At 33.6% G+C, this 23,179-nt stretch overlaps 1 protein-coding gene across 1 annotated transcript in view; it reads right to left on the minus strand.

The window, feature by feature from the left end:
* The window catches only part of Tob (Transducer of ERBB2), a 41,993-nt gene that overhangs the window by 4,520 nt on the left and 14,294 nt on the right, over window positions 1-23,179 (minus strand). The window contains exon 2 of the mRNA XM_053769336.2: window positions 1,182-1,480. Within this exon, the coding sequence (XP_053625311.1) occupies window positions 1,182-1,470 (289 nt within the window). The 5' untranslated portion in view covers window positions 1,471-1,480. The remainder of the gene's footprint in view (window positions 1-1,181; window positions 1,481-23,179) is intronic.

Below are 23,179 nucleotides of genomic sequence, written 5' to 3' on the forward strand. Positions count from 1 at the left end.
TTTCATACCTTACCATACAATACACTTACCAACATTACCATATCTTACGATTTATATCATTGTAAAATGTATGTGGATAAGTTGTGACTTGTGGACTTATTTTAATAGACTCGTAAACAATTCATAGGTGGATAATGCTTGTTGCGTTTGAATAACACAACCTTAGAAACATAGGTACCATCCAGAGCGTTGGTAGTCTATTAGCTAACCTGTTTTGACCCATTCTCATCCAGATTGCGACCAGTTCAGCAAGGATAGCCATCGCATAATGATCGCCCTCGCACGTGGCCTCGCCTATTTAGCGAGTTATGCAACTGAGACTAGGCTGAGACTTTGTCTGTATTATAGAGTGTACGTTTAGATTTGTGTTTTTATTTCCAACTAGCATATGGACGACAAGAATAAACTAGCTACTTACTAGATGAGAGAGAAGAATTCTAAGAAGTTTAGGAATTTATTTACAGTGACTTGTGTGATTGATCAGTCTACGTTAATCCTTATTTTGTCGAAATAGTCATTTTTATCTTATCTTTTATTTTCTTACCTTTTGCCTTTAACATAGAAAATAATATACATTTAAGGCCTCAAATGGAAGACTTCCATTTCGAGACCACAGTCCTCAAACAGATTGTTTTATCGCTATATTTACTTTGATTGGCCACGTTTCGGACTCTTTTGGAATTCTGAATTACGCTGTCTACTGTAAGTTCAACCAACGCTTTATCAGCAAAAACGTCACATCTACGTATGAATACCAAGCTGTTTGTTATTGGAGTTGTGTCATCTTTCACTTAGCACTCCTTTTCGGAAAAATATAGGCGCCTAATAATGTTGTTATGTTTTGTTAGCACATTGTAAGGTTGCATTATTGTCGAGTGAAGTTGTTTTGTTATTGATCAGTTAAGTTTTGTTTTGATAGATTGTAAATGACCATATTCATGGTCAGATTGATCTTGGAAAATATGTGGAAGGAGAGGTAAAGTCCCATACACAGAACCTATGTTTTCTGGCTTCTTCTCCTGGGCTAACGTGATAAACCTTTTCGCTATATTGTTATTTTTGTGAGTTCAATTACGTAAATGTCGCTCAGAAATATGTACATACCCTTTAATAACAGCTAAACGTTTAAGCAAGAAAAGGTCAAGCCCTTATTTAAAAAATATGTTTAAGTGATTTCTTACCTGGATCGACCCACACGGCCAGGTCCCTAGGCAGGTGTTCCAGTACATCCCTGACGGGTACTCCCGATTCCCTCGCGGCCCTCTCTAGCACGGGGTCCAGGGGGCCTCCAGTCTTCAGGCACCGGAATGCCGACCCTCGGCAGGGCCGGTCCGGGTACCAGTGACCCCGGAACTTGTCCTTAAGCGCCTTTTCCAACTCCTCCCCGAAGATGTTGACCCTTCGCCTCGGCAGTTTGTTGTAAAGGTAGGATATCACAAAGTTGAGGGCGACTTGCACTTCAATATGCATTTTTAGCTCACTGCGGACAAAAAGAAAAAGTATCGTTAGTTTCACTAGTTTTTATATTATTATTGCCAGTTGCACCGAAGTCGTAAATGCTATAATTAAGCCTTTCGTTCGATTTGGAATTAAGTACCAACAAAATATGATTGATAGAAACAAGTGTTTCTATCAGTTCCGACTCTAAAATATACTGAAAAGTATGTATCTACACAACTATGCAAAGAAAGAACGCATACCAAAATTAAGTTTTGAGCATGTGTTGAATATTTATTTACCTATATACTTAGGTAGTATTTGTTTATTCACGCAAAAAATTTAGGAGCTTGAACTGTTTATTGTATTACTATTATATATATTATCTTTATTTAAAAATCAAATAATTACTTTCGAATTAAAGCCACACGAAATTATCTATAGACTACTGCCCTTGATAATGTAACACAAATGGACACTGTAAATTAAATTTCATGTACCGTTAACCAATATTAGAAAAAAAAAACTAGCGTAACGTAGTCCCTGACATTGAGAATCGCTTAGCCGTGACATTCCCAATGAAATATTTATAAAAACAGTTTCCGTAAGCGGTAACGTTGCGTCAAGAATGGACACAAATCGATTTAGTTACGCGGCGGTAATCAAGACGAATCGATGGAATCGCATCGATCGATTCTTAGAAGGCATAGATTGACGATTTGCTAATCTAATATTAAAATGTCGATTACTTTGGACAAGATTCTGAGTAACATTTGCATATTCAATAATTTGACGAGTGAGTTTATTTGGAGTTAAATCGAACATCGATGACCTATATTATAGACAATGGCGTGTTTTATGAGGAAAACCGATCAAGTGCGAGTTGGACTCGCGTTCTAATGGTTCTATAAAATTTGCTATTCATAAACATGTGCTGTAAGACCTTGACTCTTGCTAGATTCCCTTGTGAAATCGCAAAAACGTACGTTATGTGGTCAAAGATCGTGTTGTCTCACAAGTGAGGAAGTCTTGACAGACAAACGGACCGAGCAACATGCAGAAAACGAAGTGATCCTGTCAGGGTATTTACCATTTGAGATACGGAACTCTAAAATGGCAAAGTATGAATATGATATTGTGATATCTAGCATAGATTTGTTTTACTTAGATAAAACCACTAAAGAAGTCCTGCATAATCTGGGGGCACTGCCGTGCCCCCCGCAAGTCGAGTAAAAAGAGCGGCACGGCCGTACCATCCTTTTCCCGAAGCTATTTAGGCCAATTTCGAACCCCAATAACTTCGTTGTAGATAAAACAGGACGCCTGAATTTTTCAGTAACTAAGCAAGTATTTACTTTACAAATAAAGAACGTTACTATCGTGCTAAAAGCCAAACAAACGTCATTAATTTGAGGTAGGTTTTAGAACCATTATCTAATTATAAAAAGTTGTTGTTACATCCGGTCGTCGCTCCCGTCGGTCGCGCTGGCGACGCTTCCTACAAAATTAACTTCGGCCTTCCGCCTATGAGTGGATGATTGGTACTCACAAATAGATCTAACAATGTTTTGTTTATCATTTTATTTGTCGTTTATTCCGCATTCCACAATTTGGACGATATCCTACTAATATTCTAAATGCGAAAGTTTGTGAGTATAGTATGTGTGTTACTCTTTCACGCAAAATATACTGGACGTATTGTTATGAAATTTGGTGTACGGATAGAATATATCTTGGAATAATACATAAGGTACTTTTTAAGTCGAAATCGCCATGGGAGCGAAGCCCCGGGGCGCAGTTAGTATTTTGCAAATTAGACATTCAACATTACTACTTAGTGCACGTTTTACCTATAATATCATTGTCATTAATATTTTACACAATGAAATGTTTTGGTTAAGACTTTTTGATTGTGTATTTTAGTGAGCACAATCAAATAATGATAAACGTAAAGTCTATTATGACTTCTACGTTTATCATTATTTGATTCGAGCGGCTATCTATCAGTTAACGAATCTTTTTGTATTTTGACAAAAAGTGCATTTGAAATCTCTGAGTTATTAATTAAAAGGTTATCATATTTGATCAAGTTTTTAATGACATGTATGCGATAAAATGTAGCTCTTAATGCAACTGATATCACCATTTGTTCTTAGTTTCATTGAGACATCACAGAGAGTTGCTTAATTAACTTATCGTTTCCCACGACTTGCGTGACATAACCTTATTTTAGTCACGTGCCGTCCGTATTTGTTTTCCACGAAGACAAGATATGTATTTATATTCTTTCACAAAAGCATGGCGGATCAAAAAATACTTAATCTTGTAACGAAATTCGGTTTGCTTGCCGAATATTTATGCAAGTAGGAACTTCTAAAATATAAAACAAGATTGCGTAAAGATAAGATAAACGATTTCGCTGAAAGACTGGATGTCAACGCACAAAATATTCTCCAGTTATTTGGTGAAGTGTGGAAGTCTATAAAATTTTACCATCTACCCACATGATTTCAATTATTTTTACCTGCTTCATACATTTATGTTAGAAACAAGATGATAGATTAGAGTGATAAAACGGTAACATTATTTTTAGAAAATCCTTATATAAGAACCTATAATTAAAAAGGCATCATTTTCATCATTTTTTAGAAAATTATAGAACTGAAGTAAGTAATGCATGTTAATAGAGATGGGAGATGAAGGTCTTTTTTCTATTTATTATTTTTAAAAAATTTTATAACATATTATTTAAATATGTAGCTATCAGCGTTTATTTCTTGCTTCAATATGATAAATAGTTTTTGTTTCTTCAACAAACTACATGCTGATTAAAAAAATTAAAAACCCAGTCATGTTCTACCATTATTTTAATAAACAAAATGGCGTCGTAACAACTAAAGTTCTACCAGTACTATCCAGCGGGAACATCCGCGTATTTCTGTTAGTCACGTGTTGCCTTGACCATGACTCTGACAGTACCAGTTTTCCGATTTATATTTTCGTTTCGACTATACTTTCGTTCTAGAACGTAAATATAGTCGGAACTTCATAAAATGTTTTATTGTTTACACTTTTAAAATCTTTCGTAAACTTCGCAGGTCGTACAATTCGCACATGAATGAGAGAGACAAAGAACAGGAGAGTGGTGCGAGAAGAAAGGCCTATGATCATCAGCCTTGGGCAGACTTTAAAATTCAACGAAGTTATGGTTGTTTGTGTTCAGTATTAGTTTTTTTGGCGTTTGTGACATTGAATCCAGTCTATGTGTTGAGATTCTGGATTAAAATCATTATGATCAACTTTAAAAGATAGTTACACTTCAATAATTTGTTTTATCATTTTACTATTGAATATTCTACATCCGCCATTTAAGTAAGTAGTTCTTATAAATCCGGTCGTTTCCCCTAGAGGAACAGAGAGAAGAAATAATCAGAAAAATACCACATTTTATTGATTTGTGAACAACGAACTACTAATCCTACAATGTTATAAGAGCATACGTTTATTTTGTAGCCTACATTCCTCTTTAGGGAAAGTACTTTACTGCCAATCTTCCCAATGATGTAAAAACATGCTTCAACACAGCATCCCCAGTTTCCTATCACCTTAAACTTAAGGATCAAAATTGAACAACGTTGTATCTGGAATGTTGACCGTACTTACATCAGATATTGCAATTTTACGAGTGAGTAGAGTGGAGTCCCGAAATTGGCACAGTCTTTTTAGGGCAAACACACGCTTGGGAATTCGAATACATATATTTAATAATAAATTTACGTTCGTTTTTATTCTTTGGGACCATTTTAATATAAGTTCATACTTAATTCACATTAAAGCTTGACAATTTCACGTAGAAGATTGGAAAGTATTTAAAACCTTACACTATTTTATCAAAACTCATTCAAAACTGTTTGATGGCACATATAACACAAAAATATTTATGTTTATACTTTTGGTTTACATCACACGGCTTGTGGCTTACCTCTAGATACCAAAACAAGTTTTCCTAAACAATATAAAGTAACATGTCACAAAGTGATTGTAGTTCGAAACATATAGGTACTGCACTGTATTCCACAGCCGTAACTATATATTGGCTATAAAACTCAATTCAGTTTATTTATCGTGTCAGCGCTGTACCAATAACTTGGGCTACGTGTGGATATTCCAGACCTGACTTGTAACGTAGTTTCTAATAAAAACTTATAGAGGGTTCCAGTTTGAACTCCACTGAAAGATTTATTCAATGGTTTGTTTCGTTAGCTTTAACCCTTGGTCGCACGGGCGTATAAAATTTTTTATCGCTTTCAACATTAAATCCGCGTCGACATTAAACGCACGGCGGCGCTCGAAATGAGACAAAGAATATTTTCGATAAAAAACAATGTCCACCAGTACAAAAGCATTTTTAATGCACGTGGAAAATGCGCCTGTGCGAACGCACGCTTAACTAACTAAGAGTCATTTACTAACTTGCCAATACCTAATACAATGTAAATCAAAGACAAATAAGTACTACTTAACAGAAATAACATTCATCCATTTCCTTCATCTTGATTTATGCGATCCGCGACGTACACGTCTGCTCTCGTATAAAGTAAAGTTATTTGCGCTGCAGAAAGCCAGCATTGTATTGCCATTGTTGGACTCTAGAACTTCAAGAGTTTCATTTCACTTCACTGGAGTTATATCTTTGGGACGTGACTGGTGTACACATGGTGAGAAAGCAAATCCTTTAAGTAACATAAATACGTTTGGTATACTTCGTACAGAGGGGTTAGTGCGGGTTTGCATTTCACTTCTCACCATCGAATTGATTCGAAGTGAGAGGCAGCGAACCAATCAGAATGCAGTGTGGTTGTTGTTACGTCACAATGGTGCAATGTGATAGGTTCGCTGCGTCTCACTTCAAATTGATTGATGAAATGAGTGTACCAATGATACCATTAAGATAAGAAATAATAATTATATGTAATTTAAAAGATATTTAAATCAAACAAATTTTTTAATTATAGTTTTAATTACTATTCGTGTGAAATAAAAATAAAAATTGGGAAAGCGGACTCAGACCAATAATAGCTAAGGAAGTAGCCGGTCAGATAAGAGATAGATATTTACACAATTTATATTCTATTCAGAAACAGAAAAGTCGACGAAAATTGTCTTCAACATTGAAATGCAGACAAACTGCGAGACAGGTAAAACTAAATAAGAGTTTCTTGTATTTTCCCTTTAAATTTGATATTATCTTATTTCTACGATGTACTAAGTTATTTGTTTAGTACGTGTCTCGCTCACTCACTGGTATGTTGTACAAATGATAAGCTTGTAATGTTTCTTGTTTAGAGTGTTTAGTTAGAGTAGGTAGCGTCTAAAACACTACATTTTCAGGCGATATAAAGGCGACGTCGATATTTTCTCATAGAATAATTATTTATTTGTTCTTTTACACCAGGCATATTATTATTTACATAATCAAATTTTTAGTTTGCTGAAAACCCATTTAAATGTCTACTGGATCAAGTCAACTTTCAAGTCTGTACGTATAGAAATCTCAAGTTTGGATTGAGATAGAGATACCTTTATGATAAACAGATATACGTTTACAAATAATCTCGATTTCCATTCTGTTTTCGTATCTCAAGATTCAATGTGATAGGTTTATCGAAGAAACGGTATTAAGAATAACATTTGAAGATAAATTCGTCGGACTGTGTGGATCCTTCAAAAAATATTTTCTCTGCAGAGGCCCAATGACAGGTCTGGTGGCTTGGGCCCGATGGGAGCACAAATATTTGTCCGCGAAACGAAAATAACGAACGGAAACTGACTTCTGTTTGTCGCCATTTTATTTTTGATCGATGCTGAAACGAAATTTGTACGTATTTTTGTCCGATATTCAATGTAAGGCCTAAAGATACTGTTTGCTACTTATGGACTGAGCTAGATTTTTTTTTTATATCAAAGTCGATTTTACACGAGCGAAGCCAGGGCTGCTGATATTTAATAAACAAGGTATAAATTTTCTATTTCTATTTATTTATTTATTCATACAACTACCATTACAGGTATACACCTAATGCGATAGTGCAGACTTATATACTATTAATTAAAACACATAACAAATGACAAATAAAGTAACTTTTGTGAATTTTGTTAATTGAAAGAATTTTAATATAACTATGTAATTCACATTTAAGCTTGAAAATTTCACATTGAAAAAAAAAATTACAGCCATTTTACCAAAACTTATTATAATAATTCCAGTCATAAGTGAAAATGAGGTCGCCCGTTTCACTTAGAGAATTTACTTTGATTCGTTTTTTTGGTAGGGAAATCAACGCGCGTGAAACCGCGGGCAAAAGCTTGTGTTGTTATAATATCTGAATAACAAACAATATTTAACGTCGTCAAGCTTCCGATTCATCCTATCTAAGATACTTAAGATAAGAGTCAAATAAGGTTTTGCAAATGTAAGGTACAAACTCTTTGAAGACGCGCAGGAAAGTCCAAAGATAAGTTTGTATGATATGAAATAGCTTTTGTCAGAAGTTGGAGACGACAAGCGTTTTAATGTTAACTTAGTTCCGAAGGTATTTTGCGCCAAAGTAAACTTGGCCGCAATTCAAATGCTACCGTTTGGATTCGCTATGCTCTTATACCATTGTAATACAGGCTTTTTTAAAGCTGTGTCGATGTGTGCCTCTTAGCTTAACAAATTGTTCAACAACGAAGGGAAACGAGTTTACATAGGAAAGAAAGGAATGTACAAAATTACTTCAAGAAGTTTATTTGTGATTGTGACTTCTCCTATATAGGATATGGAACTAGCTTCGCCCCGAGGATTCGCACAAAAGGTACCCCATGTGTTATTCCAGGTTATATTCTACCCGTGTACCAAATTTCATAACAATCGGTCTAGTAGATTTTGCGTGAAAGAGTAACATACATACACTCATCCTCACAAACATTTGCATGTGTAATATAAAAATTTGTAGGATTATTTAGAATTCTGTAAATATGTCTAGAAAATTGCAGTCACCTATAAAAATATACCTATAGTATATTTTTGATATGATTAAGTTAAATGTAGTTTATGTGGATTGTATAAATCGTTTTTCTCAAAACTAGAGAGTAAATAAACGAGAAGCTACTTTTCTTAGTCCTCATCGGGGATGTAATTATCTACACAGGAGTATTATTCATTACAAAAGATAAAATACTCGTACATATATATATATATATATATATATATATATATATGTAAGGCCTAAAGATACTGTTTGCTACTTATGGACTGAGCTAGATTTTTTTTTATATCAAAGTCGATTTTACACGAGCGAAGCCAGGGCTGCTGATATTTAATAAACAAGGTATAAATTTTCTATTTCTATTTATTTATTTATTCATACAACTACCATTACAGGTATACACCTAATGCGATAGTGCAGACTTATATACTATTAATTAAAACACATAACAAATGACAAATAAAGTAACTTTTGTGAATTTTGTTAATTGAAAGAATTTTAATATAACTATGTAATTCACATTTAAGCTTGAAAATTTCACATTGAAAAAAAAAATTACAGCCATTTTACCAAAACTTATTATAATAATTCCAGTCATAAGTGAAAATGAGGTCGCCCGTTTCACTTAGAGAATTTACTTTGATTCGTTTTTTTGGTAGGGAAATCAACGCGCGTGAAACCGCGGGCAAAAGCTTGTGTTGTTATAATATCTGAATAACAAACAATATTTAACGTCGTCAAGCTTCCGATTCATCCTATCTAAGATACTTAAGATAAGAGTCAAATAAGGTTTTGCAAATGTAAGGTACAAACTCTTTGAAGACGTGCGAAACTCTTTGAACCGCGGGCAAAAGCTTGTGTTGTTATAATATCTGAATAACAAACATATATATATATATATATATATATATATATATATATATATATATATATATATATATATATATATATATATATATATATATATATATATATATATGTATATATATATATATATATATATATATATATATATATTACGTGACAGAAATAGGATAAAGGAAAAGCCAAAAGGAAAATCTAATAAATAAAAATGTATTACAAAAGGAAACATCGCAACGGAATGGCGGAGGTAACGAAAATGCGTATATTTGTGTACATAGATATAATTATAGGAGAGAACTATCAGAACCATCCAGAATTTTCCAGGTAAATGGTTCCCACCATTATATCTCGAACAAAGCCACCCTTGTCACCGGGAAGGTCATGATGAGAAATGGCACTCGTCGCGTGTGGTCCAAGTCATTACATAAAGCGATGATTAAGCAATTTACATAATTTTATTAATTTTATTAACATATGCCATTCACATTTGTTGGACTTTGTTCAATCATTACGAATTTCTAATTATTTCTTTTTTGTTATTCGATTTATGTTTTTCATAAATGGAAATGAAAATAAGTGGTGGCTAGCACATATTCAGCATTTTTTTTGTATGGAATTATATGTAAAATTTACACGTAAAATATAAGAAAACAATATCTTATTTTTGGCTAAGTGCACTTATCCCTGTATTGACATATAAAGAAATGCATAACGCATATTATTGTATTACAAAAAATCTTTCAAATATTGTACTTTGTTTAATATTCAATCTTCTTAAAAATAAGGAGCAGTTTTTTCACTATCAACACGAGTATACTAAAATAGCTGCCGCATAAGAGTTGACCCACCAGGCTGAGCGGTTTGCCTAAACACGTGAGCCGTGAAGTATGAAGGTCGGGGAATTAATTTAGTTAAGGATTAATAACGTTAACTTGTATTCGCTTTCAGTCAACACGATGATGTGAGAGCCACGTAGATGAGGGTATTGGCATTGGATATATCATCGATGTTTTATTAAGACCTCTGAAATGGGATAATGGATAATGGATAATGGGATAAATCTGAAATAGATAATGATCTAATCATATTTTACATACGTATAGGTACACCGTTTTACCGCGCGTGAGGAACTCGCGCATACGAGACCATTGCTGATAAACTCCAGAACTGCCGCTTTCGCTAGTACGGCTACGTTTTCCGTAAACCAGCAAGTTATGTAAGGGACAAAGGTCTGGACATGCCGTTTAGGCCTAGCCCTGCCAGAAGGGGCGAATCCAAGAAGCACTGGCTCGATATCGTCAAGGATGAGATGCCAATGGTCTGACAACTAAGAATGCCGGGGACCATGCGAAGTGGAGGAGTAAACGTAGGAAAGTGGACCCTGGCCCGGCTCCGATGCTTTTTGGCTTGAAACGGTCAGAAAAGTTTTACCTACATCCATACTAATCCATACTATTTATATTTTTACAATCTGTGCGGGAGAAGGAGCTGAGCCATTCTATATATTCGTTTACGCCTGGATATATACGTTACGTAAAACTGGGTATATACGTTTTACCCAGCGTAAATAGCTTGTGGGCTGTAGGTGTAGGCATGGCTGCGCTGTTTTTAATTATTGTTTTCTGATAACAGGCGTCCTTCGAACTAATTGAAAACACAAAGCTAGGAAACAAATTATGTTTTCATAAGAGCACTGGATTTTCTAACCACGCATTATTTGATTAAAGATATTTTGTTCTAGTATAGAGACTAAACTACCAATAATAAGATATGTATATACCCGCGACTTTGTCAGAGAATAATAGCATTAATTTTCATACTAATTTTCAATTCCATTACAGTAATTTGGGGATTGATTTTGGAAAAAAAAATAAATGAAGAACTTTCTGCGTAAGAATATATGACAAGCCAAACATCGTGTGTTTCCTAACAGCAGTGTGGAGATTGTTACACATTGCGGATTCAGCTTCCGACCAGAATCGATGCTCAAACGAAACCGAGTGTTCGGCAGGCCTTTGGGAGTGGTCCCACTGTCAGCGAAATTGTGGTTTGTAAAGCTAAATACTGTCGACCTGATCTGCATCAAGCTACTCAGTAAGAAATTAAAATTGCATAAATATATATTTATGCCGATTTAATTGGGTACATCGAAGCGCTGTACAAATCGACTTTCAAAGCGCAAGGGAAGAAGAAGCGGCGGGGTGCAACAAACTAATGTTGACTATTGGTATATTTTTTCACTTATGACTGTTGACTTTACATAAATCTAAGTGTTGGTTGCGAGTATGTCTCAAAAATTAATACAATATTCTCACATATTAAAAAAAGAACAAATGAAACGATGTCTGTATGAACGCGATAAACACAAAAAATATTATTGATCGGATATTTTTACGGTTTTTGTATGATTTCTGAGAAAGGTTTAAGTGTATTGTTTATCGTGGTTTTAACCGAGCGAAGCCGCTGGTAATAGGTGATTTTTTTAACACTGCACATATAATGTGCTCTGAAATACGTAACAAATTTACAGTTATATAAAAACATAAAATTTCGACTTTCCATATTAAGTTCAATCGGCTGATTTAGGTAATTTTTATGGGGGAACAGAAAATGATTGTCGTTTATTGGCATAGTTAGATTTATTTCATTGAAACCAACTTTAAACCTGCTCATTAAAGTGCAAAATATTACCCTGTAATTACCTTACTAAATAATTACTTTATTAAATTACCTTACTAATAAAATTTTATGATGATTAAAATGCAACTAGAGATATTAATTAACGCTCATCGCGCACAGTGGGACAATACCCTTAAGTTCCTCTGTCCTATTTATATCTGTTACCCGTATCGATCTGGCGCCCCACTGCCCCACAACCCCTATCCACGCACATTCGATATCATTACTTATTCCAATAGCAACAAAGACGAAAATATCTTGACTGCACATCGTCTGGATTTATATAGTTGGACGAATTTGACTTCTGTGTTTAAGAATGGTGTAAAAACGGTCCCATGCGATGTGGGCGTGTCGAGGCTTTGTGTTGCGAATCTAACAAATTAAGGCTGCCGAAGACGAAAAAAGCGGGAAAGTTAAGGAACGTTCTATAGCAGTGAAAGATACTGGGAAATCGTCCATGTGAGAAAGAAACAGGTTTTTATATAATTTAACTAGCGGGTGCGGCTTTGGACGAGATTTATAAACTTTTGGAAATAAACTATTTAAATAACAGTGTAAACTGTATCAAAATCCATTGCGTGGTTTATAAGAAACAGACAAACGCGGACGGTGACTTTATTTTATAATGTGTAATAATGTTAAAAGAGATACATAGTATCATATTTGAGAAACGATCGGCGTTTACTTTAATCTTTCAATAATCCCTTACGCGAGAATTTGTTGAGCTTCAGAGTATTTAATTAGATTTAAGATAAATTAATATAACACTTATGTAATGCGACCATATGATATCAAATTTAATTTTATTTGGAAATTAATTTATCGCGTAAATTATGTGTTATTATAAATTGTAAGTGTATAAAAATATACGTATAAAAATAATAAAAAAAACATTATTCAGTTAAATAATATGAAAATATAAGAAATGTTATCCTATGTAGCGGTCATATTTTTCAATAAACTGACTGATTGAGATAAAATCGGAGAAAATACTACACTTAAAGTTTAAATTAGGCATACCTACATAACATTATAATGCTATATGCATTACATGCATGTTTCTGAACACAAGACACATAGGTAAGCGGGCTAAAGGCCATTAAGTTTTGAATAAAAAGGTAACTACATAATTTATATAAGGATGCATTAAGGTCAGTTGCACTACAGTTGTCAGTTGACTTTAACCTGCGCGCCGCTGTCGTTTAGACAAAATGGCGTCCTTTGCGTTTTCTGCGCAGGTTAACGTCAAAGTTGACGATGCAACCGACTCTTAAAATTAAAATTAGATTCGAATTTTGAAAATAATATTTATACCACTAATTTTTCTTCCGTAAATTGTGCAAAGAGTTGCATCTATCTCCTTCACACAATGGTCAAATTTACATTTCATGTAGTACCTACACGGATATTTTCAAAAATCTGTAAAGGTTTTACCAAATGAATCACACAAAAGCCTCAAAGGATCTAATGGAAGGAAATGTATATAGAAATACGTAGTACCTTTGTATATAAGTTTTCTAATTGTAAGTTTTATTTACAGTGTATGTATTATTATCTAATAGGTAAGTAAATAAAAGAATGTGGGACCTAGAGGCTTACATTTTCCTCTTTAGAATTCTTTTGGATATTGTGTACTTTGCCATAAAGTGTTGAGCTAAGTAAGCGAGCAATAAATAAGGCCCGGGGCTAATTTATAAGCGTTAGCGGGTGACACAGTAGATGTAATAAAACGTAAGTTATTACTATCATTAGGAAATGGGTCGAATGACTTTTACGCGCGATTTTTTGTTAGTGTAATATAGGCCTTGCAAAGGTTGTGGAAGATGTATTTTTTTTTCAGGAAAAGAAAAGTAATGCTCAAGCGTTCAGTTTTTTAAATGATTGTGTTTACGTAGCTACGTTATATTAAAGAACTCATATTTCAAGTAAATCAATAAATGTGAGACAGTAATGCAGGGCGACTTTTTATTCTTTGGCAAAATTTTGTGTAGACAAAATATTGCATGCAGATGCTCAGTCCACGATTCTGAAAAACTTTTAGTATGGGAGTATTTTTGAGATTTTGGGAGTATTTTGTCCAAAATTAACGAATGAAATGTTTATTCTGGATAAATCCATCTTAGTTCTTGCCCTTAAAATAGTTATTTATAAAAATAATTTTAATAACAAATAGGCATCTAAATGCATTCGCCATAGAGGCGAGGAAAAAGGTTCTCATGTAAACACAGTGTTTCGCTCTTTTCTCATGTCTCGGGTTGTTACGAATGGGTTGCATTCGTCTACGTTACAGAGCTCTCTGCAACTAATAGACTGATATATTGTTATGGCTTAATGATCTTTTCTATCTCTTAGAAGAGAAAAGTATATTTTTAGTTTTTTTTTACAGACCCCGTAACATAGTGTTTGAAAGTTCTTACGTAAAAAATAGTTTCATCTCGAGAAATGAAGTGCCATTTTAATTATGACTTTCGGTATTGTAATTCGGAATTGGAATAGTTAGTTTCAACATTATATATATATGTTTTTAAGATTTAGATCTATCACATTCCTCTTAGAATTTTGTATCCAGCGGTGTAGAAAATTTATATAGAAGAATGAGTGAAAATCGGCATGGGGAATGACTAGCTTTGATGTCTCCTTAAGTAATTTTTCTGTCATTTTCGCCTCTTCTAAGCTTTTGTATATTTCTCTCTCGGAACGGGGAGGAAATGGATGCCAAATGATAATGATATTGCTTATATATTCTTTTATATACCGAGATCACCCTCCCCAAATGTACTGGAAGCGGTGGAGATAAATTCAAACGAAAATGGTTTCGTACTAAGATTAAATCTAAATCTTTGTTTGTGTTTCTATGTAAAGTATTTTTAATCCCTAAAACTTTAATAGGTATATTTTTTCGAAATTGAAAAACCCTACATGGTTGAAAAACCCTGCAAAATAATACGCAGTAATATTATTGTTTCAAAGTTTCTATTATGTTTATATTCTTTTTAGAGACCTTTATAAATAAAAATACTACTTAAATATCACGACACAAAAAGTTGGCGTTATATCTTATAGCACTCATTTAATTTTCATTTTCACAAAAGTTAGCGTCGGCAAACAAAAGTTTTAGTTAAAATTGTTATTTGGCTACACTTTAATAATTTCTTGGCGCGTCCGCTGGTTTACTTCTCCCACTAAGTGCTCAAATGTAAGCACCGGGACGTCTCGCCAAGCTATACTTGATTAATACTTAAGCAAACAGATTAAAATATTACCGAAAAATGTGCCCTACTTTGCCAATAAGCAAATCTGAAAACATTGAAAAATTGTCTCACGAACGAACGATTCGATCAATGAAAATCAAATTTTCTTTCACATAAAAAAACCTACACAGCCAGTGTAAAGGCCAGGGAACATACCATATAGAACTAAAAAAAAAGACATCGACAAATAAATAAATGTAAAGTTTAATTTACAACATTCCATCTTTGACAGAAACAGATGGAATTTTAGGTATTGTCCGTACAGGAGAAAAGCGTGTGGAATTTCTCTCTATGACCTTTTATAGATGCAAAATAGAGGAAATACATACAGCCTTTGAAATCATGAATATGCATGTACCATGCCCTGATTGCGCGCTGATTGTAAACAATCCGGACACGTACCTATATGTAAATCCGTTGTATGAAGGATTCAACCTTCGACGGATTTGCGTTAATGCTTTCCTATTGATTCCTTTGAAAGTTTTTTATGATGGCGTGTTTCCTACTCAATCACGTTTCGCTGAGCGTGACGCGTGGATATACGAGTACAGGCTGTTGATCTTTATCACAGGCTTAGATGATTTCCAAATAAAATATTATTTCTATTCAACTTATTTTCGTACTATGTACTATGTATGAATTTATTTTAAATTTCATTTTTTTTGTATTAAATAATATTACTCCTTATTATAGTAATTTTTTTAATATAGTAGCTCAAGTTTGAGCAAGGTTCTTTAGTCATATGCATACAAAATTTCATCATAATCAGTCGAGCAGTTTAGCCGTGAAAGCGGACAGACAGACACGACTTTCGCATTTATAATATTAGTATGGAGTATGGAATATCTGTTATCTTCTGCCAAGTATGTGATGTATGTACTTACGTACATTAACATATTTTGTCTATTATTTTAAATCGTAAACGTATAATAAAATAAAACTTTACAACTTCTACCTTCATGGTTATCTAGGTGAAGGAGGATAAGTAATATTTTTATATTTATCGATGTACCTATATCTACAAGGTTTACAGTACATATATATGGAAATTTATAATTTTATGTGTCAATAATTATATTCTTGTGTGTGAATTTGAAGTGTTCGAACATTGAAATCAAATATTAATCTTCATATGTACTTACACATACTTTCTTTGCCCACTAAAAATGTTTAACTCTCAACGTTTGACAAAAGTATCGAACGTTTGATAGTTACATTGTTATACTAAAATAAATTGTTGGTATTAAAAAGAACAATTTTTCTATTAATGAATCATTAATTGTTCTGTAATATCATGTTTGTTCAGTTTTCAAGTTTGTGTTAGTATAATGTAGACCATCGGAACTTTTAGTTCCATGTCTTACTAATCCTTCCTACTAATATTATAAATACGAAAGTTTGTGAGGATATATGTGTGTATTTTATGAAATTTGGTACACGGAATATATTTGACGACCTCGGTGGCGCAGTGGTAAAGTGCTTGCCTCTGAACCGAGAGGTCCTGGGTTCGATCCCCGGTCGGGTCATGATGGAAAATGATATTTTTCTGATTGGCCCGGGTCTTGGATGTTTATCTATATATGTATATGTTATAAATATAGTATCGTTGAGTTAGTATCCCATAACACAAGTCTAGAACTTACTTTGGGGCTAGGTCAAAATGTGTAATTTGTCCTAATATATTTATTTATAATATAACCTGGAATACTTATCCTGAATTCCCGCGGGAGCGAAGCCTCAGGGCGCGCGCTGTTATACATAAAAGGAAAAACTCAACAACCTGAATTCTTTCATATATGATACTCGCATTCGTGTAACTCAAGGTATCTTACTGTTATCACTTTGCGTCACTAACACGAATTTTATCAGCTATGCAAATTTCACCTAGTTCCCGATGCTTTCACACGGCTGTACCAGATAACGATGTGGGTTATCGTTGTTTTGCAACTACCCGTATCTGAATTCCAAATTCTGTGGTCCTGGTACAGTTACCATCGATTCGACATCCATTAAGATTTCAAATCGAAGCCCTTTTTGTTTTAGCTAAAACTGTTAAAGCAATCGTGCCAGGAAGAACTGAACGTTAAATTTAAAAATTGAAATGTTTTCAATAAGTTCAATTTATAAATATTTATATTAGACCTGACCCGTATTCTCTGTAGAGAGCTGGAGTAGGAACGTAAGGGTAGTTATGCTTATAGCTTTATTTACTTTTCCTAAGACAGAATGTTTCATAATTTTAGAGTTTCACCAATAACTAGCTAGTTGTGGTTTCCGACTTCTGTAACTCTTGGCTCTATTTAGCACGTAAGGGATAAAGACGTGATGCTGAGTTATATATATATATGTATAGGTTAGGTATCTATGCGTTTTGTAATCAATTCTAATAAAAGTTTTATATGAGGATATATATTCTAGGGTTTGATATATAAATTGGACCAAATCAAGATGGACGTCACTCTCGGGAAATACATTCTATATAATATGAATTGTTTGCTATTCTCTCTGTTCGTACCTCGAGTGTAACGTCTGACGGGAGGGGTCCTCACCCTTGATAAATATAATTCTTCCCTTATAAATGTATTCTGTACCTACCAGTAACTAATCTTTTACAGTTGGAGAATACCGATATTTTATACACAACAGCCAGAATTTTGAAATCCAGTCTAGGTATATAATGTCATAAATTTATTAGGTATATGGTGTCGTCAAATTTAGAAGGCAATCAATCATCTTTGTGATATAATTAAAAGTATGCATAGCAGGGTTTAAGTAATTAAGCTTATTTCAAAATATATATTGATGTGAAATTGATTTTAGATAAAATATAATTGTAACAAAAAATCGTCATTTAAATAAAATTACCTACATCTATTTTGGTTTTAGAATATTCCGTCTTTTTTGTTACACAATAAAAGATATGAATGAATAAAAGAAATATTAAAAAATCACAAAAGAAAAAGGTACGACTGTAACAGATGTATTACAAAAAGTGATGCTTTCATAATACGCAATTTACTTTATAAAAGGCATTCATCAATTTACTCACAAATGATTCTACGAAAAATGTGTGAAATAAATAATAGTATAAAAGACTTCATCTGAAGATTCTTGAAATTAATGATAACATTTGAGATTTGATGGACCGTTTAGTTATTAAAAGTTTAGCATATTATATTTTATTACAATTTTTTCCTTTTAATAAAGAAAGTGTGAAAATTAAGGCGCGATTCTCAAAAAAATTTCGTAAAATTTGCTCAATACATAATATATTAACAATAACATTTTGACTATTGAGTCAAAATGTTATTGTTAATATATTATGTAAAAATAGTAAGTTTGTTTCAATGTTATTGAACATTGAAACAAACTTACTATTTTTTGATACTTACCATATCGTACTTGTATGAATTGCTTAACATGGGTATAAACGCGCACGTACTTTTTATACGTGCGCCTTTAATATCCGTATAAAAATGAAATACGAAAGTTTAAAATTAATTAACTACTTGTATCGTTTCAACTTCTTACTTTTCAGTTGAATTTATCATTAGCTTTAGCATTTAACTACAGTAATCTACATAGTTAGATCTGCTTTATCTGTTTACATGAGATTAGAGAAAAAATGTTGAATTTAAAATCAAAGTAAATTTATCACAAAAATATTTTTACAGAATTCTAAAAGTAAACTTTATTTACAGTTGCTGTCTACTCATTGGATTTTTTTTAACCTTTTCTATTTCATCAATACAGTTTTAGGAAAATTGGTACCTAGTGAATAATTACTCCAAGTATACATTTTAGTCATATAAACGAATACATACTTGTAATTAGGTTATAGCGTTGAATTGAAAATCTTTCAGTTGATAAAATCACCAGATCATTTCTACGTTGCGATTTGTATGAGGATGCTAAACATATGATAACGAGTGTTGCACGATCATCACAGCTGAAGGCCGAGGTAATCTCTGTTCTATAGGATAAATATGTCGTCGTCACGGAAGTAAAAAATATTTGTAAGTTATAGACATGGTATAACAACTAGGGAAGCCGACGACCGTGCGAAGTTGAGACGAAAATGTAGGAAAGCGGATTCTGGGTTCCGACGCTCAACAAAAGTAACTGTGAAAGCGCTTAGATTAGAGAGAGTGAGTGAGAATTAAAATATTCGCACTCAATAAGAAGAAAAAGAAGAAGATTTTTGCTAACTCTCCCGTCAGATTTTATTATTGTTTATTTTATACAAGTCGCCTAAGGCATCTGACATGACCACGACTACCCACCGAGACATCTAGTAGTAGCAAGTAGTCGCAGACACACAACTGAGCTAAACTGTTCACCAGTGTGCAGGACGCAGGTTTCCTCACGCTGTTTTTTTATGAATGAATATAAGTATACTGTTCTTACTTAATTATATTTAACAGAAACGGAATTAAACTCCCTCGGATAAACAGATACCTACCTATATGATTTCTAACAGCGTTTTCCGCAACTTAAAAATACTTGAAATGCTTGAGAATCTTACCGCAACGTAAAAATCCTTTACTTCAGAATGTAACGTACCTGCAAGTAAATGAAACAATTATTTATACTATGAAATATTTCAACCAGAGTTTCCTTTATGTAAACTTTATGATTATTATGAATTTAAATAAGTTTATATTTCTTGTTATTCTTCTTTAAAACCATAAAATATTACACTGGGTTGCACCGTTAACTTTGACGTTAACATAAACGTGCGCAAAAAAGCGTAAAGTAGGTACGTCATTTTGTCTAAACGACAGCAGCGCGCCGCCGCCGGTTAAAATCAACGTCAAATTTGACAGTGCAACTCACCCTCAAAGTTACGAGCGAACACATATTTACATCTAAACTTTCCACGCAATCCATCACAACAATCTGATTTTGTATAGGTACAGCTAAAATAGCCTTGTGATGATTAATGTACTTTATTTTACATAGAAAGTATTTTTACCAAAGGAGTAAGTAACATTGTCCTATTTATTTTCATTTTCTACCTAATACGTATACATAGTAGGTAATCTTGTCAGATTCGGAATCGAAAATTGCGAAAGAAAATTATATAATTTATTCGACATTTAGTTTTGAAATTACGATAAATGTTATTTTATTTTTAGGTTCAATTAATTACCTATGAAATTTAATTAAAATGACCAAAGAGATCGCTTCGCTATTCAGCCTTGTCTTCGTATAAATATAATACTTATCAATTTTAAATAGGTTCGAACGGCGAAGCTCAATTTCGTTCTTAAAAAAAAAAGATACAATAAGAACTTTTTGTTCTTTACTTGGTCCTTTTTAATTAAAAAAGGCGGGAAAACTTTTACTTTAAATATTGTTTGTTTTTGGGATTTTTTATAATTACGTTTTTTTCTACTTACCTCACAATCGAGATGTAAAGCAGAGTAGTTAGCTCGGGTGTAAGCATCAATTGCACTCTCGAACTACAGGCGCCTTCGCTACGCTCATGCGTAGCGAGGGCGCACACTCTAAATCTCGGGTTGCAATTGATGCCTTTCAGCCCTTGGCTAATCTACAATTAGTGACTGAATGAAGGAGATTCGCGCGCCACGAGCGACGCGACGCGCGACGAGACTAACCTAATTTATTGCAAACTCGCCGTTATTACCGCGGCATAACGATCACGGCAGGGTAACTCGACATGCGGTCGACTGTACTCGAACTAATTGGACCGTTATATACTATAGTAGTTTTGACCCTGTACAGACTTCTACGACGTCGTGGCAATAAATTTGCAATTAATTTCAGTAGGTTCATGTACTGGCGATTGTACTCGTATATACAAGTTATGTTGACGTAGGCTTTTTTCACTTAAATCATAGTAACTTCTAAAGTCGTGTCTCGCGATCGCATTCAATATTTTTGTCGTATTTTGTCATATACGTAATTCTCAGTAATGTAGGGTGTCCAGCTTTTTTATCCAAATGTCCGGCCAAGCTGGCTGGTATGTCCGGTTATGAGGCGATCTGGCAACCCTAGTGGCATCGTGTCATGTAGCACGATTTCTCTATGATAGTATATATTTTCGAGTGAATAGGCACCGAAATAACCAACTATGACAAACATAAACTTCAAAATAATAGACGACAAACGGCTGACATAAAGGCCGTTACGTAAATTACTGAACAATACAACAGGGGTGACAATAGAGCCTCCCGAATAACGGTGTCAAGGTATTTCCCTATTAATATTTTGATATGGAGGTTTCTATACAAATTGTACGGCTAATCTATGGTGGTATCGGAGATAACCAACATTTGTGTATTTAGTTTTGTTATACTATACGTTACTAGGCCAGGTTTAGTACGGAGAGTGCACATGTAAGTTAGCTATTATGAAATTAATTAATTGAATTAACATAGTGCAACCTCTGTGGCTTATATAGTTCGGAATTCCAAGCCCATTTCAGGTCAAAAAAAATAATTTTGATCTAGGTAAATGTGAATTTAACACAAGTCTTTAGCTTGGGGGTTAATTCAATGTGTGATTTGTCCCAATTTTATATTTATATTAGTAACAAGAATATATTTAAAAAATATAGCAATAAAGTATTATAAAAAAGATACATACTAAAAGTCACAAGTCGTATAGTTCGTAAAATCCAAAAATGGAAATAGTTTACAGAAGTAATTCGAATCATTTCACCTTGAACCGAGCACATTGTATATGGCTATGTGAGCTAAGTCTACAAATGTCCGATCCAGCCAACCCATTTGGTAGCGTTCCAAAAAGGTCAAACCGTGAATCTAGACGAGTTTTAACCCTGTTATTTATTGCGTCGAACCAGTTTCCTTTACAAGTTAGGTATATAGATTTTGATTTAGTCACAATATATATTCAAGTAGTATTAGGACAATTTTTTCTGTTGATTCTGTTCAAACCACTTCAGTGGCGGTGGACAGGGCATACGACGCGGGAATGTAGAGAAGAGTGGATCAAAAAAGTCGCAGAATGGTGGCCCCGTGAGGATAAAAGAAGGAGAGGAAGATAAATAAAAATATGAGAAGCAAGGAAAGGATAGACAGCAATGGAACATGCTGAAGCCAATGTGTGTTTGACGCGCTGGGAGAAGACTCCAGCAATATGGCTTAATCAAAGGTATACCTACTTATATTTTATCATGTAATTAAAAAAGATTACAATATATTTTGAGTTAAAATTCGTTTTGTCCCTGTCGCACTTAACTATTCTTGACGTTGACACCCATATTTGAACTTCAAGTTGGTTATTTATAATTTATAATTAAGAATGTTCGTTTCTACCTAATACTTATTACTTGAAAGTGCTAAAATAAAAGTATTAATTATTCAAAAAACCATGCTGATTATGATCTAACAGAATACCTTGACTTGCCATTGTTCGTCTGTCGAAACCTAATTAGTGACTGCGAATTTTTAATTTACATTGTAACGTATAAAATGTAACAGATTTTGAATTTATTTTGTTTACAATACTATTGTTTTCAAAAGTTACGTGTAAAGGTCGTTAACATGCGCAGGAAAACAAAAAAGTACGTCATTTTGTCTAAAAGTTAACGGCGCACCGGTTAAAGTTAACGGTCAAATTTGACGGTGCAACTCACCGTCTGTATATTGAGAACGACCAAATTGAGAACCCCAATTTTTTGATGTCAGTTAAAAAGTGCAAAAATGACGCGGGTCTTACAAAAGTTTCATAATATCGATCAAAACTAGTATAGTTCGGTAATTTTTGAGGAAAGAAGTTTACAGAATTGTTGACAACTGTTATGGAAATAGTAGATTGTTTACTAAATTATGTTAGCTTATCGTAATATGTATGTTGACGTAATGACGTCACGCGCTGAAACTTTCGGTCTAAATATGAGCATATGTATGTTGTGTACTGAAGGCCTAC

This window comes from Plodia interpunctella, chromosome 3, assembly GCF_027563975.2.
Source record: "Plodia interpunctella isolate USDA-ARS_2022_Savannah chromosome 3, ilPloInte3.2, whole genome shotgun sequence".
Lineage (NCBI taxonomy): Eukaryota > Metazoa > Arthropoda > Insecta > Lepidoptera > Pyralidae > Plodia > Plodia interpunctella.